The 18039-nt window shown below is 42.7% G+C and overlaps 1 protein-coding gene across 1 annotated transcript in view; it reads right to left on the reverse strand.

Annotated features, from left to right (window-relative positions):
* Positions 1-16498, reverse strand: part of LVRN (laeverin) — a 38553-nt gene extending 22055 nt beyond the window's left edge. Inside the window, exons 1-6 of the mRNA XM_030467530.1 lie at positions 15903-16498; positions 8156-8298; positions 6795-6934; positions 5643-5769; positions 3731-3885; positions 2339-2452 (exon numbers count right to left, since the gene is read on the reverse strand). Of these exons, the coding sequence (XP_030323390.1) occupies positions 2339-2452; positions 3731-3885; positions 5643-5769; positions 6795-6934; positions 8156-8298; positions 15903-16498 (1275 nt within the window). The remainder of the gene's footprint in view (positions 1-2338; positions 2453-3730; positions 3886-5642; positions 5770-6794; positions 6935-8155; positions 8299-15902) is intronic.
* Between the last annotated feature and the right edge of the window lie 1541 nt (positions 16499-18039).

Consider the following 18039-nt stretch of genomic DNA (forward strand, 5'->3'; position numbering starts at 1 on the left):
GTACATGTTGGGGGCTACCCACATGGAAAGCAGCTTTGTGGAAAAGGACTTGGGAAGACGGTGGACACCAAGTTGAACATGATGAGCAGCAATGTGTCCTCACAACAAAGGAGGCTAACAATATCCTGGGCTGCATTAGGACTATTGCCAGCAGATCAAAGGAGCTCATCCTTCCCCTCTTCTCAGCACTGGTGAGGATGCATCTAGAGTACTGGGCTCCCCAGCAGAGGAAACATACAGATCTACTGGAGAATCACATAACCCTAGAATCATGGAATGGTTAGGGTTGGAAGGGACCTTAAAGATCATCCAGTTCCAACCCTGCTGTATGGGGAGGGGTATTTCATACTAGATCAGGTTGCTCAAGGCCCCATCCAACCTGGCTTTCAAACACTTCCAGAAATGGAGCTTCCACAACTTGCCTGGAAGAATCTGTTCCAGTGACTCACCACCCTCAGACTGAAAAATTTCCTCCTAATCTCTAACTTAAATCTCCCCTCAGCAAGCTTAAAACCATTACCCCTTGTCTTCTCACTACAAGCCCTTGTAAAATGTCCTTTCCCAGCCTTCCTGTAGGCCCCCTTTAGGTATTGAAAGGCTGCTCTTAGGTGCACACGGAGCCTTCTCTTCTTCAGGATGACCAGCCCCAATTCCCTTAGCCTGTTTTCATAAGGCAGGTGCTCCAGCTCTCTGATAATTTTCATGGCCCTCCTCTGGAGATGCTCCAACAGGTCCACATCCTTCCTGTGTTGGGGGCTCCAGAGCTGGACACTGTATTCCAGGTGAGGTCTCACCAGGGCAGAGAAGAAGGGCAGAATCACCTCTCCGGATCTGCTGGCCACCATTCTTTTGATGTAGCCCAGTATGAGGTTGGCCTTCTGGGTTGCAATTGCATATCAGTGGCTCACATCCAGCTTTTGACTCACAGGTCTTTTCCACTTTGCTCTCCAGTGTGTCCTCCCCTAGCCTGTATTCATGTCTTGGGTTGCCTTGGCCCCGATGCAGGACCCTGCACTTGGCCTTGTTGAGCCACATGAAGTTCACCTGGGCCCACTCCTCCAGCTTGTACAGGTCCCTCTGGATGGCATCCTGTTCCTCTGGTGTATTGACTGCACCACCCAGCTTGGTATCACCAGCAAATTTGTTGATGGTGCTCTCAAAGTCACTGTTGTTATCATTAACAAAGATACTAAACAACACTGGTCCCAGTACAGACCCCTGAGGGACACCACTTGTCACCATTTCCATTGACCACTACCATCTGGATGCAACCATCCAGCCAATTCTTTATCCACTGAACTGTTCACCCATCCAACCCATATCTCTACAACTTAGAGATGTGTGCTGTGAAAGAAAGAAGTCCAGGATTTTTTCCAAATTTAAAATTTAGTGGCTGTTTCAGTTTTCATTATTAAAATTCTGCATTACAGAGAATTAAATGAGCTGTTGTTGAAGTTCAAAGCAGACAGTTTGTATATCCCATGACATAAAAATCCTTCTCACCGAGTTTGTTAGACATGCCTGTAGAAGTTTCCAATTAAGTAAAAATTAAATACTTTGGTGAATTAGAAAAGGAAAGTGGCAAATGGTACTTCATCCTAGCCAAATAAAAACTAGACTGGATTGACTGCAGTCTCAGGCCTGCCCAGACTAAAGGCTTCTCCTTTTTTCAGAAGCTGGGGGTACTGAGCACATACATATACAATTGCATAGGCAGGCATACCTCATTTGCTGGCTACAATTAGTAGTACCTATACTCCTGTCTAGGAGTTTAAAGGCAGATAGAGTTTTCTAATATGCTATGGGACTTATGCTTATTCACGCTTGGGAGGAATGGGAAAGAGCTTTATCCTGCTGTCCGATTAGCTATGTGCATTATATTCACATATCATTATACTCAAATATCCACAACCAGACATCCATGGACCCAGTAGGGTAAACAGACTCAAAATGCCTCAAGCCACTCGTCACCCTCTAGTAGAGATACCTGAGGTATGGGAGTGTTGGGAGAAGATCTTGGACAAGCAGGAAGGCAAACCATCAGCTGCAGGACCCAGGAGGGAAAGTTGGGTTTGCCACATCAAGGACATGTCAGATCTTCCCTCTGAGGGATGACAAATGTTCAGCCATCCTCAGTGCCAGATGTAGAAAAGTTTGGTGTGATCACAGCCCCCAGCAGAGATGTTTCAGGAAGGAACCAAGACCCATTGGTCTTTCCCAGGAGAGTTAAATTACTAATCCCATGGATTAACTAAATCCTGTCTCCTGCACCTTCCTATTCTTTCTACATGCTGCAACTTTGTTAGTTTGTTTTACTTCTGTAAGCATTAATACCTACCAGTGAAAGCTTGGGTTCAATAAAGGTAGCTCCCAGGTACTCGAAGTAAGATGCCAGCCCCTCATTAAGCCACAGATCATTCCACCAATTCATTGTAACCAGGTTCCCAAACCACTTAAATAGAAAGAAAAAATTACTCAACATCTCTTTGGACTGCTGTTTTCATTTTTGCAGGTTAAACACCTATGCTGAACAGCCCTTAATTTCAAGTGTTAAACAATAAAGTGTTGGATATTACTTCAGATAGTAAAAACTCTGTTGAAAAAGATGCACCTTGGAAAAAGTCAGAGGTTCAGAGTTGCATACCAGAAATACGGATGTCTGTGCTTTATAACATTCTTCTACTCTATTCAATTTTAAACACTTCTTAAAGATCACATCAAGCTCTGTTTAAAATTAGGGCATTTTTATCAAGCAATTACAATAACATTTTTCCATGTTCTTAACAAAGGGAAGTTGGCAGAGGAGTGATAAACAGAACTGACGAAATAAGCATTTCCAAAATCAGAAAATCCCAGTCCTGGCAAGGAATAAAACTTCCACAACAGCTGCCACGTAGTTGTACTTGTCTGTTCATATATAACAAAAAACTGATCACTTACAGTTTTGTATTTCATTTGTTAATTCTTAAAAACTTGAACTACCACTTCATTTTAAAATAGTTTAGTTAAGTACTAACATTTGTTTTATTGGCCTGCAATAAAAGTACTCTGCTTATCTGAAGGTCTGAAAAGTTACAGACCCTGTCAGATGGGCGTACAAGTGCACGAGCCAAATTAAACTCTTTATCTAACTTTGTTGACTAATTGCAAACAGTTGTTGCTCTGGCAAACAACAGTAAATTAAACAGTCAATAAAAAAGTGAAAATACCTCATCATTCCAAACCAAGTAAGAAAAAATTTGAAAATCTCTATGAAAACTGGACAGTTACAGTGTCATATCAGCTCATGTCAGTGTTTCTCTATTATGCCATAGGCTGTTTCTTACAGGAAACCAAATACTTTCTGCAATATGCACTGCCACGAAAAAAGAATACTTGTTAAGTCCCCTAATCCACCCACAAAGTACTAAGTATACTGTATGGACAGAGCACTGTGTCATCACTACATCCCTATAGTGTTTTCTAGTATGGCATTCAAGTACTGCATGAGAAAAAAATGGCTCATTAGCAGTTTTGCATCAATTAGATCTGTGCAGTCAGTATGCAGTCCATATTATGACAGAATCTGCTTTCAGTATTGATTTATTGGTGGAACTTGTGATCAAAATAGTCTTTCAGTACTTTAGTGCTCACACCCCCTACAGTTTTCACTATTTTTTTTACTGGATCATCAGTAACCAGAAGGAAACAAACTCACAAATTAGTGTACAGGAATTTTTTTACTACATGCCTGGTGTCCCAGCTCGTGTGACAGAATTATAGCAATCATTGCCTTTCTGCTTGTGAATTTATCACTTGGGAGGTACATCAATGATGATTCTTGGAAAGTCATTAGCCCCCAGTTTTCCATAGCACCTGCTCCAAAATCAGGTAGTGCAACCAAATCTAAATTGATTCAAACAGAGAGAGAAAAAAAGATATCTTTAATTTTTTCAGAAATAATATGCTCACATGATTCTAATGCTCACACTGGCTCAGTTTCAATTAAAGGATACTACATTTTAGTGGTTCTTTGCAGTACTATGGCAACACTCTTCCAAATGGTCTATAAAATTTCTTTCTGTCATACTTTTCATCTATGATTACCACTCTTCCAGGGCACCACATACTATATTCCCACAAAGCCCAGAAATGTAGTGTAACTTGTACATACAAATATTTTGAACAAAAATCAAAAGCTGCATTTTCCAATGCTAAGAGAGAATATACGTACTTCTGGCTCTCAGAAATTCTTCTCTGTATAAATTCTTCTGTGTGTTTGGGAAAGATGACACCTACCTCTTCAGCATAGCAACTAATAAAAAAAATCTAGCCCTTTCAGCTCCCTGGTGGGACCTACTTTCTCTCATTTCTCAGTTCCTTCTCTCGTTTCAAATGTGCCTTACAAACAAACAACACCTCTTTATTTCCACAGTAGTGCTGTACACAGAGAGCAGTTTTCAAGTTTCAATGCAAGAACTGGACAAAACATCAAGGATCTCAAGGGAAGATACATTACGTGTAGCAAAAAGTAATTTTGGAAAGGGTTCACAGAGCATTTTGGAAAAAGACACATGTTTGTGCTCCAAATCCACTGACCATGAGCTGGTTCCAGTATGAAAGCCAGGCAGTTAACATGAGCTTGATGTTACACCCTAGCAAAATTAGGCCCCACCTCAACCAGGCTTCTCTCCTCAGGCTTACAGCAAAGGTATTTCACTTTTGGTGAGGCAACCCTCATCTAGCCGGCTTGGGAAAGAGATCACACAACAGCATTATTAACATCAGGTGAAGACAATCCCTTCAGCACCCCTAATTTTAAATGTGTTTACTCTTAACTGCACATTTTGAGTTCACAATAGAAATTTCTAGCGTTTATAATGACCTTTTCTTGGCTAATGTAATCCTATTGATTTTTAAGGAAAACTTCAAAGAAAGTTCCCAAATACAGATTTGACAAATTGAAAAACTGATCAAGAAATGAGTGAAATTCACTAGGAGAAAGTCCTGCTTAACTAACTTGATTTCTTTCTGTGACAAGGTAACCCACCTAGCTGACCAAGGGAAGGCAGCTGATGTAATCTTTCTGCATTTCAGAAAGGCCTTTGATACTGCCTCTCACAATATCCTTCTAAATAAAATGTCCAGCATCCAGCTGGACAAGCACACAGTGAGATGGGTGACCACTTGGCTGACGGGTCAAGCTCAAGGGGTCATAGTAAATGGGTCACATCAGTCTGGTGACTGGTCACTAGTGGGACTCCACAGGGATACATTTTGGGATTTAGACAGTTTTCTTTAATATATTCATAAACTATTTAGATGCAGGGATTGAAGGTTTACTAACTAAGTTTGCAGATGATAACAAATTAGGGGGAGTGGTTGACGCTCTCCAGGGGAGAGAGGCCCCGCAGAGGGATCTAGATAGATTGGAGTGCTGGGCAATTGCCAGCTGTATGAAGTTTAACAAGGATAAGTGCAGGATCTTGCACTTGGGACATGTTAACCCTGGCAAGTAATAATGTGAGTTAAAGTTTAGGGGGTTTATTCCATAAATTTGTTAAGCTATAGAAAGAGAATACTGCAAAACAATCAATTTATTCTGTGAATTTTACACCAGCAGCAGTCATTTTTTGTCAACTGAAGAAAATAGGTAATCTCACCTGTCTTTGGCAGAGGGTAGCTGACGTTAAGTAAGTCTTCTAGAAATGAAAATATTGGGCCTGTGATACTTAAAGCATAGTCAACATCACCATTTTTAACTGCCTCTTTCCGAGCCCAAATACGTATCTGCAATAAAAGAAGGAAGCGCTACTTCAGACAAACCTCTTATTTTCATTTTCTTTCCTTTTCTTCTGTGAATCACTGTTTGAAAATGCTATGTGTCAACACCAGATCATGCAATGAAGCTTTTAATGAAAACAAATTCCAACTCAGGTTTTGCTGGACCTAAAAAAATGTGGCACAGAGCCTAATCCTGCTAAAATGTAGGAAGAGTTCCAGCACTTCAAAAGGGCCAAGATTCAAATCCAACTATACATTGCTGGAGCAAATTGACTCCTGGGTTTTATTAAATGGGAAATGCTTTAAAACTGTTTAGAATAACACATCTTAGACCAATGTATTCCAGTCAGTGAGTCTGGGTGACAAACACTCCTTCAGACTTCTATTCTCTACCTGAAGAAAGAGAAATGGATGTTCAGAGAGGATTTGCTGGCCATACACATCTCTACTCTGGAACTTCCTCCTAGCCTGAGAAAGACCATTGGCTTCCCATTGCTGCTGGGAAAGCAGATGACATCTGAGCAGATGGTATCTGTACTGTGCAATGGGAAGAGAATCATCAAACAAAATCTTCCCCTCCTGTGCCCATTTGCTTTGTCATGGTACCAGAGAGGGCAGCTGCTTGCCCAAGGTGATGGACTAGACTGGGAGAAAGCCTTCTGAGAAGCAGCATCATGACATCAGTGGATTGTCACAGCAGTTGAAATGGCTATTTTTTTTCCAAGACAGATAAAAAGACATGGAATTATGACCAGCATTTTCTGCAGAGCAGCTGCCTCTAAATATTTAACATATTTAACAATTGTGGAACTGTATGGTATTATGAGGACAGGACAATAAACTAATTGCCCTGAAGGAAAACTTTCTACAGAAACATCTGCAGTATGAATGTTAGCAGTTTTGCCACATAAGCAAGGAGTTTTGGAATGAAAGGCACAGTTTACATTTGTGATACCTTCTAAAGCACAAGGCACTGCAGAGCCACCTTCTGTTGTAAACTGCTGTAATGTGTTATGCAGCCTCATATTTACCTTGTTTCCACGCTCAGTTCTGGTGACATAATCAAAATCACAAACCACAAAAGCAGTCAAGTAAGTTGACATTTTCAGTGAAGTGTTAAATGTGGTAACAGACCAAAGACTTCCATTTTTATCCTTCATTTCAGAAACATCTAGAAAAAATATCAAACAAATATATATAAACCATTGTTCTTCCATGACAAACAAGGACTTTTGTGTTTTCTGCATGATTTTTACACCTCATATCCCTCTTCAGTATGCTATTGCTATACTAACTTCATATGTTTTTAGTGACAGGCAAGCAACCAGACTCATTGGTACTAGCACACATCACAGTCCTGACCTTCTATGCAAACATCAAAAATCCTCTCCTGAGCTTCTTAACTGAACTCTTGGAAAAATATCAAACTGCGTCAGCCTTAAGATGTGGGCACACTATGGACAATTTATCCTGTGCTGCACATTTGTCAAATGAAGGATCTATTATTACTCAAATTTGGGTCACATGCCAAAGAATTATGAAATATTTATTCAGATACCGCTAAATAAGTGAGACATGGACAAGATTGTCAGAGCAAGGAAATGCTTCAAGCAATTGCCACAGAGATCCTATCTCTTACAGCTCCTGAGTTACTTAGCTTCCATGAATATCTCATAAAACTCTGTTTTTATGGCTGAAAATTATTTTGGTGAAAAATACAGGTTCGTGGCACTGAACTGCAGGAACAAAAAAAGCCAAATGAACAAGCAAAAACAAAAAAAATCCCACATTAAGAAGAAGGCAAGAGATTCAACAGATTTCTGGAAGAATCCTAACTTATGGAATTTGTTTGGAAACTTATATTCCAAGCACATCCTACATGAAATCCCAGCAAGGACCAGGAGGTGCATTTCCAGAGTCTTGTGTCTTCTCACTCTCATTTTGCAGATATACAAGAGGCTAAAAGTGCCCTTTATGGTAAAAAAAAATTTTGTATGTTGCAAATATGTCTTAAAATCTACTTAGAATAAGAGGAATCCCTCAATACCACAATTGCAGGCTTTGCACACTGGGGCTGCCATTTTATTTTAAGGAGATGTCACGCAGTAAGATACACTCACTAAGCAGTAAATGCCAGGAATGAAACCCTATGCAGCCTTCAGCAGCCAGAGAAGAGCATAGCACAGATGACAAAACTATGGAATTTTTTCCATCAGAGACATTAATTATGACTAACTTTCTCCAAATTGTTAAGTTCACTGATTTCATGCATTTTCAAGGCACATGGACAACAGAACACTGTTGTATCAGATGCTCTAGGCTTTCAATTACATTACTTTTCAGAATTAATTGAGGTGAGGGAGAAATGTAAGTGTAGTTGCTGTTTACCTACCAATAGCAGGCATGTTGGAAAGAGCCACATAGCTTGGGTCATGGACAATTCTGATATTAAATGTGGCCTTCATGGCAGGTTCATCAAAGCACGGATAAACTGTCCTGGCATAAGTTGGTTCCATTTGGGAGGCAATCAGCATGCTGTATTAAAAATACAAATAAGATTAATACAGCATGAGGTAGCTAATAAAAACCAATACAGAATGCATAAGGAGAGGAAAAACAGAAAAAGTCAGAACTGAATCACACAGGTATTCAGTTTTAGTTGTTTTTTGCAGACATGACTAAATCCCCACACCCAAAAGACAGTTCAGTTTGGATTCTGTCTTTTTAATTTGTTTTAAATTTGAAATGATTTTTTTTTAAATTTAATCTAAATTTTTTAATTTTTTATTTTAAAAAAATTTCCACAGGCCTTTTCCTGGTATTATATTTTAAATCTTTGAACTTTTCCAGTTTGTTTATTAAGACAGAGTTGATCGCAGTTCTGCATGCACCAAGACAGTGCTCAAAAGTGACACAATGCTCAGCTTCAACTGAGTAATTTAAATCACCTGCACATCTCTCTAATGCATGCATGCTTATTTTACATGGTAGATTTTAATTAAAAATTGTAGTTAAGTGATAGGTAATTGTGTACACATGCACTTGCATACTTCTGTTGTACCACAGAGAGAAGAACCCCAGAAAAAGCAGCAGCAAAGCTGTCGCAGTGCCTAGCAATGCCAGGAAAATATTCAGGAGGGTTCTTTTCTACCTTACACCACGGAGCCTTGCCTCACTTGGGTCAGATCTCTGTGACACACAGTGGAGGAGGCACTCCTCCTCTTTGAACCAAGTGAACATTGATCCAGGCTCAGCAGCTACACCTGACTGAAGTTAATCCTATTGTGTGAGGCTATCAGTGAGAACTCAGCACCTTGGGTTTGGTTGGAGACTGGGCTGGTAAGTAGCTAAAACAGCATTAACAGTTCAACCACTCTACACTGCACTCTGAAGCCATCAGGGTCATTGGAACTCATCCTCCACAGCATCTGACTGCATGGTGGTGACCTCCTCTTCAGCAGGGAAACCTCTCAATGTTACCCTCAAGGCTGAGAGATGCCCTACCTGACCTGAGACATCAATGGGCTGATATTTTTTTTGCATGTATGCAATATTTAAGATACATATAGATATGTATATACATACTTAAATATGTAAAAAGCACACATGCTATGGAGCTTAAGCACCATCTGTCTCAGTTAAGTAGTAGCCAGCATCTTAGCACACAGGAATGGCATAATCTCCTGTTTCACTAACCTCAGTACAAGGCAAGTATTTATCAGTTGTAGTTGAGGTGTTCCTTAGCAGTGTATATACACCAGGAGCACAAAGGCTGACACTGAGCAGAGACATCCCAAAGGAGCCAGAAGCCATCAGGACAACATCAACACATTAAGTAACTGCATGTAATGAGTCAGATCTGCACTACACACTGGAGTAACACTGGCGTCAGGTCTACCCTTCAAGCACAGCATGACTTCACCTGATCATTATCTGCAGCACTGAAATAATTCTGGAACCTAAGATTCCATGTTTTAAGATTCCCTTTTCTTGATACCTGAAATGAATGGATTATCTCTGCACTGATATTTGGATCACTTTTCAGAAGACATACTGCACTGGATGCAACAGAGCCAAGAACAGTCACAAGTCAGCAGTGCTTTCCACCCAGATCTCAAGGCCAGTCCTCCAAGAGCCCTCTTCTTTTGAAAGATGTTAGACTGTTGCCATTTTAATACCTGGGCTATCTAATCCTGCTCAAATCCAATCTAATAAACCCATTGCTGAAAGCATCAGCAATTCATCTGCACTATGTAATCCTCATTGCTGATGTTGGGGAACTGAGTAATAACAGGACAACTGTGTAAAGGCACTGTGCTCTCAAAACATGGTATATTTTGCATTTAACACTCATATATGATGCTGTACTGTAACATAACATGACCCTATGAGGAGAGGCTGAGGAAGCTGGGGCTGTTCAGCCTAAAGAAGAGGAGGCTCAGGGGAGACCTCATTGCTCTCTACAACTCCCTGAAAGGAGGTGGGAGCTGGGTGCGGGTTGGTCTCTTTTGCCAGACGACTTTCAACAAGACAAGAGGGCATGGTCTTGTGTCAGGGGAAGTTAGGTTAGAGATTAGAAAGAATTTCTTTACGGAGAGAGTGATCAAGCATTGGAATGGGCTGCCCCGGGAAGTAGTGGATTCTCCGTCCCTGGAGATATTTAAAAAGAGACTGGATGTGGCACTCAGTGCCATAGTCTAGCAACCGCAACGGTGGTAAAAGGGTTGGACTTGATGATCTCTGAGGTCCCTTCCAACCCAGCCAGTTCTATGATTCTATGATTCTATGACATTTAAAAGAACCTATGTTGAACACATGTTGATGCACAGTGACTACTGGGACCATATCTATTCTGAAGGAAGGAATGGCTCAAGAGAGAGCAGCACATTGTATTTGACTTCTTGCCTGTCAGTGCAGAAGATTTCATTTACGGACCTGATTCCCTGCAGAGTCAAGCATGTGCTATGCCAGCCACCAGTTGCCTTGTTGAATGCTGTTGGAGCTCCATCTGAGACACAAGTACCACTACCTCTCCTCCTTGATCCTCTCCAGTGATGAAAACCAGGGATGCATAGGAGCAGCAAAAGTAACAGTCAACTTCATCCAGGGAATCAGTCACTGAACACACCCTGTTTTCTCCTTCCCCTGTGGTGAGCCATGCTTTTTGTGCAGTCTTGGTTCTAGACAGCTTGGTTCTAGAAAACACTGAACAACCCCTCAGCTGCAAATTCTCCTGCACCAGTGCAACTTCTGCCTCAGGACAGGAGGTTCTGTGTCAGCAGCAACTGATGCAGACACTTAGCAAATATGCCCACAAGAGATTCTTGTTCAATAGTACAAAATAGCATATATTGGGCAAAAACATCATGATAAAAAAAAGAAACATGAAGATGGATTAAATGTTATTTTTCAGCACTACTCCAATAAAAAAAGGAAACCGGGAATCTTTCATGCATGTTACACAAATAACTAGTGTTTCCAACAGATATAACCTCACTGTCATTTTTAGAATGAATCATTACTCTGGAGGCTTTTTTCTTCTCTGGTTGTTGTTTTGTGAGGTTTTTTGTTTGTTTGTTTTATGGTGAACGTATTAGCATCAAATGATTTACTAGTTTTATTCTTTGACACTGAAATATTATGACAAGACAAATTACCCCAAAGGAAATTATTTTTTTAAAAACCTTACATTGCTTAGGCAGACAAATAAATTCTCTACTGTTTTGTGCATTGACTTAATTTTCTGTTTTCAAATGGATCATATAATGCCACCTCCCCCTCATAAAACAAAACCAAAGCCACAAGGCTTTTAAATAATGAGAACCAATCAGGTAATGGGATCTCTTCACCTAAATCTTTGACAACCAATACTACATGGGATCTTTTTTTTTTTCTTTTTCTATTGGTGTCTAGAAAAGAAGAAAAGGAAAATGGGGAATGCATTCTGTATAGTACATGAATGCCTAATGAATGCTGCTTCACTTGATTAAAAAAAACCCCCAAAACATAATTATAGAAGACATGTTTTATGTTGATGCAAAAGAAGTTACTCTTCCAAAAATGCCTTCTCATTAAAATAATGGTTTTATAATACTGGTAACATAATGAGGTTTTGTGTTAACATCTGTTATATCTGATTTGTTCCACTTCAAAAATATGTAAGAATTCAGCTGCAAAACAAACTCTGAAGTGGCACAAAATAAGGGAGCTTTACAGAGAGCAGAATCCTGTTCTATGCAGCAGCTGCTGCCAACTCTCAATCCTTTCTTCAGGTGAACAGTGCTGAATACTTACATGAACACACCCAATTTGTTACTTGCTCTGATTTCTGTCCCAAGCCATTAGTGGTCTTTACCAGATTCATATAAAACAGAGCTAAGATGAATTTAGTATCTCCCATTCCGAGGCACAAATAACTGTAATGATGCCATTCTAAAACTATTTGCCTTCATTCTAGTAATTGATGCAAAAGCAACTGTCAAAAATCAGGCTAAATATTGTTTTCAACTACATTTTTGGATGCCTACTAATACCAGCCTTTTGCAGAGTGACTATCAAGAGAAATTCCCAAAGGATTTTGAAACATTGTTGTGATTGCAGTGACATACAGCCTGCACTTCACAGCACTTCACAGAGACCTTCTAACCAGGAGTGTAAATGTGCCCATTCACAGCAATGCAAGACCTGGATGTAGAAAGATGCTACAATAAACTTCCTGCATTGTATACATTTGAACCAGGGCTGCTAGCGAAGAAGGCAAGGTGGTTTCTGTATCTGTCTGCCTAGACAGATCCTGGCAGAGACTCTCCCAGCTGCATGCAGGAAAGCATTCAAATACCTAGTGAAACATGAACATCCTCCTTTTTCGCTGTCTTTGTTCCTGAAAGCACTGCAGACACTGCCTGTGTGATCCACATAGAGTGCTCCTGTTTTTCAGAGTTTTCTTTCATATGTAAAGACCAGATCAGGTGGGTAGTATGATTGTCAACAACAGTAAAAACAAATGCAGTCATCAACGATCGAACCAATCACAAACCATTTTGGTACTGGAAATTCCATGAATTCTGGGCTTTGGATTATTCTGCTTTTCATAGAAGTGAGGCAAGCAGCTCTGAAAATAGCTCCAAGTTGGTACTTTGTTGTCAGCTAGCTTATTCTGCCAGCCTGCAAAGAGCAATATGGGTATCTGACAAAGGAAAAAGATGGTGCCAAAGCCCAGAAAGAACAAACATTTCAGGAACTTCTCTTTAAGATCTGTCTACTGAAAGATTCCCCTTTTGTGCTTAAATTCCTCTGAAACAAGACATCTTTAGTGGTTTCACAAGCACGAATTTAAAAAAAGAACAAAACCAAAACCAAAAAACCACTAAGAGCTGTAGCGCACGCAAGAAACAGGAGACTGCATGACTGTAGATTAACAGCACATCCTCAGTCACAAATGGTGTTTAAGTTTTGAGCTGAAGTCAGAATCCCAGGCAGGAATCAGACTGCAAAGGTCTGCCAGATCCAAGTACGAGTCACTTCAGGAGAGCTACAGGACAGTCAGGTTTGTCATAAAATAATGGGCTTCGTACTGACAGTCGAAGGGCACTGAATGGTTTTGAATCACTCCTATCTGTAATAGTCCAATAGAATCCAGCCTTTCCCATCATTAACAGCTTGCTAGAACATACAGATTACATTCCTCAAAACATACCTTCTCCTAACAAAAAGGAAGGCAAAACCCCCTCAGTGTAACCAGACTTCATCAGACTAAGCTGGTAAAGTGATGACCTAATTCTTACTAAAGGAAAAAAGTAACAAGATCCCGTTGAATACTCTCAATTCAGAGAAAGCCTCTTTAAAGCAGAAAAGATATGCAAAATCCACTCAACAACATCAGGAATGTGGGCAGGAATGAGTAACCAAAACAGTGTTATATCTACTATCACTAGATTTCTTTTGATTTATTTCAGTGTATGAACATCTCTTTAACTAGACTGCGGTCTCTCATTTCATTAATGTCTTGCAATGAGCTAAGAATGAAAGGGAACTATTGTCATAAATCCTTTAAACAATTGGAAATTAAACTATACACATTACTTTACAAACATTCTCTTCTTATTTTCTATTGTGACAGCACAGCTGACAACTTTTTTTTTCCAGATCCCTTGCCTTTGAACAAAAAAATAGTGTAATCTAATTAAGCGTTTCTTAGATAGGATTTAAAAGAATTAATGCAGCATCAGAAAGCACATTGACACAATATTAAATAATTAATGGCTTGTTCTTTTTTTATTTGGATTTTTTAAATTATGTATATAAAGCAAAGTGTTCTAGTTTTTCCTTAACACAAAGGCTGCACAAATACTCCTGTGAATGAAGAAACAGCAACTTAAGAAAATCAGAATAGATTTCCTAAAAATACTTGTTATCAGACTGCATTTTTCTCTAAAGCTAACAAATGTATCTCCTTTCCTTTTTAAAAAAAACAAAAAAACAAACAAACAAAAACAAAACAAAACAAAAAAAAGTTTGCCTAAGTTAAATTTTCCAGATGTGGCAAACAGTGGTATCAGTAAGGAATTACATGAGAGCTGGCAGCTGAAAAGCCAACTCAGTGTTGCAGAAAAACCACATATTTCTGCTCTATTTCAATAAAAAAATATTAAATTTATTTTGTGGTTTCTTACTATTGCTACTCACTGAGGGACTTACATGTATGAACCCTGTGGGTAGCTGAATATTAGCTGCTTCAACAAGAAATCTGTGAACTGCTGAGATCCAGTTTGTTTTAGTAGGCTTATCAATGGGAGCCAAGAACATTTGAATGTTAAATCGTTTTCCTTCTGACTGCTGACTGAATTCAATTCATATCTTTAGTTATTAAAAATGAAATAACTTTAAAATAAGCAACTCATCTGCCTCTTCCTTTAAACACCTATTTTGAAAAACTTGCCTTCCACAGTGACTACTTGATTAATATTTGAAGTTTCACTTCTCTTTAGCAAGTTTCACATCCAGAAACATATATCAATATGTTCTTTACTTTGTAAATATTAAAAAGAAACAAAAAACAGACAAAAAACCCCTAGTAAGTAGCACTATTTTGAGGGTGAAAATGTTTTAGATGCTTGAGTGCTTGCTAAGGTCACGCTGCCCCAGTACTGACCCTGAAGTTCAGAAGAAAACGACAAGGAAAGTATCCCAATAGCACTCACTAAGGAAATCACGGGTTATTTGATGACAGCCAAACAGTTTCACATGCAATACCACAAGGTCCAGCTGTCTAAAGTGGACACCCATCCCAGTCCATGACTCTTCTGAAACTACACACAGTCAACTTCTCTAAACTCATGCCCAAACACACATGTGAGATCCTGAGTTTCATGTCATGAAGACACGTTCCCCACAGGCACAGGTGGGGGAGGTGAGGAGCTGTCAGTGCACTCGGGCATTTGCGAGACCAGGACGGAGATTCTGAGTCAGACTGTGGCTCCCAGGGACGGGGCAGAGGTACTGACAGACTCCTCAGTGCCAGGAAAGGGCACAGCAAGAGAGACTTGACACTGTCCCGAAAGCGCTGCTTCATCGTTTGATATACCCTCTTTCCTCTGACAAAGTCGACCCCTCACACCACCTCGTCTAACACAACTTCAGAAAGCCCTAACAGACCAACTACAGAGCAGCAGCTCCTCAGCAGCCTCTGCAAACGAGGAGATTTTGCAAACCACCCCAGCATGGGCTTTGCAAGCCACGACGAGCTGGTGGTATGGATCAACTCAGCTGCCGAAGGAAAACCAGGGCAACAAAGCCGGTGCTCTCTGCAGAGAGCGACCATGACAGAGCACAAACCTGAGTTCCGGACAAGGTATCTTTGCATCCCGTGATGTACACCTGGGGAAAGGGCGCTCAAAGCCGTGACCCTGCCCCGGGCAGCCCCGCCGCGCAGAGCCACCGTCTCTCTCGCCACCCGAGGCAACAAGACGTTGCCGTCAGGTGCCGTCCAGCCCTGGTATCACCAGAAACACTGGGTGCGGCGACGCATCGGCTCCCGGAGCAGTGTTTGACGCCTCGACGCCACGGGTGACCCCGCCGCGGGAATTCCGGCGCCGTCGGTGGAAGGGCGCGGGGTCCCCGGGGTGGCGGCCGCCGCCTACCTGCTCCGTCCCTGGTCGATGTAGCGGGTGAGAAAGAGCCCGTCGAGGTCCTCCTCAAGCCGGCCCTGAAAGCCCAGCTGCAGCACGTAGCGGCGACCGGCCCGCAGCCGGCCGCGCAGCTCCAGCACCGCCACCTCGCTCGCCTCTTCCTGCCGCAGCCCCGCTACTTCCACGGCGGCGCCCGTCTCGGGCAAGGGCCCGTGCACGGCGGCTGCCCCGCGGCTCCGCAGCCCGGAGCTGTGCAGCACCGCCGTGTCCGTGTCCTCCCGGCAATGCACCGTGATGTTCACCTGCCCGATAAAGGAAAAGGGCCCCGCCTGGCCCGGCCGCACCCGCGGCCATAGCTCCAGGTCATAGTGGAGCGGCAGGAGGTGGCGAGGCAAGCGGCGATCTGAGACGCCGACGGCCGCGGGCCCCGGCGGGACGGCGGGTCTGGGGGCTGCGGGCAAGAGGGGAGGCGGAGGCGGCGGCGGCGCCTCCTGCCGGCAGCGCCCGTAGAGGGCGGCGAGGGCCAGCAGCGCGATCAGCAGCGCCAGCAGCAGCGCGGCCACGAGGGCGGCGGTCCTGCGCCCCACGTATAGACCCCGGGGACCCATCCCTGACGCTCCGCGCCGCCGGCGATCACCGACCGGTACTTGAGGCGCGGGGGAGTGAGCGCCTTTGAGGGCGGGACGCCCCGCGCCGGGCTGGGCCGACTCGGGCTACGGTAGGTGGGTCCTCCCCTCTCAAGAAAGCGGGTGCCAAAGGGGCTGCTCCGGCGGGGTGGGCAGCCCGGGGGCTCCCGGCCCCCTGGCGTGGGAGGGGAGCGGGGCGCGGCGGGCAGAGGCAGCCTTAGGCGGGGGGTAAGCCCGCCTGCTTTAAACTAGCAGCCTGCGGGGGAGGACTCGACGGCAGGGCAGATGAGCCAGGGGGTGCGGCGGTGGCCGATCGTTCTGCATGAAGTTCGTGGCCGCAGATAAGTAGTAACGACACGGCTCGGACAGACGGCATTGCACACCCGGGATGGCCCGGGACGCCTGCAGCACATCCGGGCCGGGCATGGATGGAGGGCAGCCGACAGCCCCCGGTGTGCCGCGGCGGCCGTCGGCCAGAGTTGGGAGCACCCCACGCCCCGGCGCTACGGGCGGACAGAAAACAAACAAACAAGCAAACAAAAAACAAACAACAAAACCTCCAAACGACAAGTATTAATACTTTTTCACCACCGTAAGGTATAGCAGTAGAAAGGATAAGAAAACACTGCTTGAAGCGTGCAGTACTGTCGATAGAGCAGTTAAGGCTCTTGCTGGAAATCTACATGTTAAAAGACACGGGAGAAAGACATCAGTCTGAAAAATCCTCATTACATAAAAAAAGCATGACCGAAGAAGGTTTCTGATAAATCGCCCTTGTTCAGAGCCTCATTTCCCTGCGTAGTTCAGTTGAAGCTGTAAATATCACCACGCTGCACAAACGTAGTTAACGCTATTACAATCAATAGGATTAATCCCGTGTTCGCTCTTAAACACATACTTAAAGGGTTTTCCGAGTTGAGGCCGGATTGCCAGCGACGTTGAAAATTAAACCTTTGCCACTTTGTAAAACTGGCCAGTTGGTTTTGCTCGATTGCATCTCCCCTTTCAAATCCTGATGAGACACAGGAGCAGTAGCCAGGACTGATGACCCTTATGTTCTAATGCCTTAAATATTTTTTAACCTGGATTACAAGTAGGTTTTCCTTTCCTTTCCTTTCCTTTCCTTTCCTTTCCTTTCCTTTCCTTTCCTTTCCTTTCCTTTCCTTTCCTTTCCTTTCCTTTCCTTTCCTTTCCTTTCCTTTCCTTTCCTTTCTTTCCTTTCTTCCTTTCCTTTCCTTTCCTTCCTTTCCTTTCCTTTCCTTTCCTTTCTTTCCTTTCCTTTCCTTTCCTTTCCTTTCCTTTCCTTCCTTTCCTTTCCTTTCCTTTCCTTTCCTTTCCTTTCCTTTCCTTTCCTTTCCTTTCCTTTCCTTTCCTTTCCTTTCCTTTCCTTTCCTTTCCTTTCCTTTCCTTTCCTTTCCTTTCCTTTCCTTTCCTTCTTTCCTTTCCTTTCCTTTCCTTTCCTTTCCCTTCCCTTCCCTTCCCTTCCCTTCCCTTTCCCTTCCCCTTTTCTTTCCTTTCCCTTC

Source organism: Calypte anna, chromosome Z (genome assembly GCF_003957555.1).
Source record: "Calypte anna isolate BGI_N300 chromosome Z, bCalAnn1_v1.p, whole genome shotgun sequence".
Lineage (NCBI taxonomy): Eukaryota > Metazoa > Chordata > Aves > Apodiformes > Trochilidae > Calypte > Calypte anna.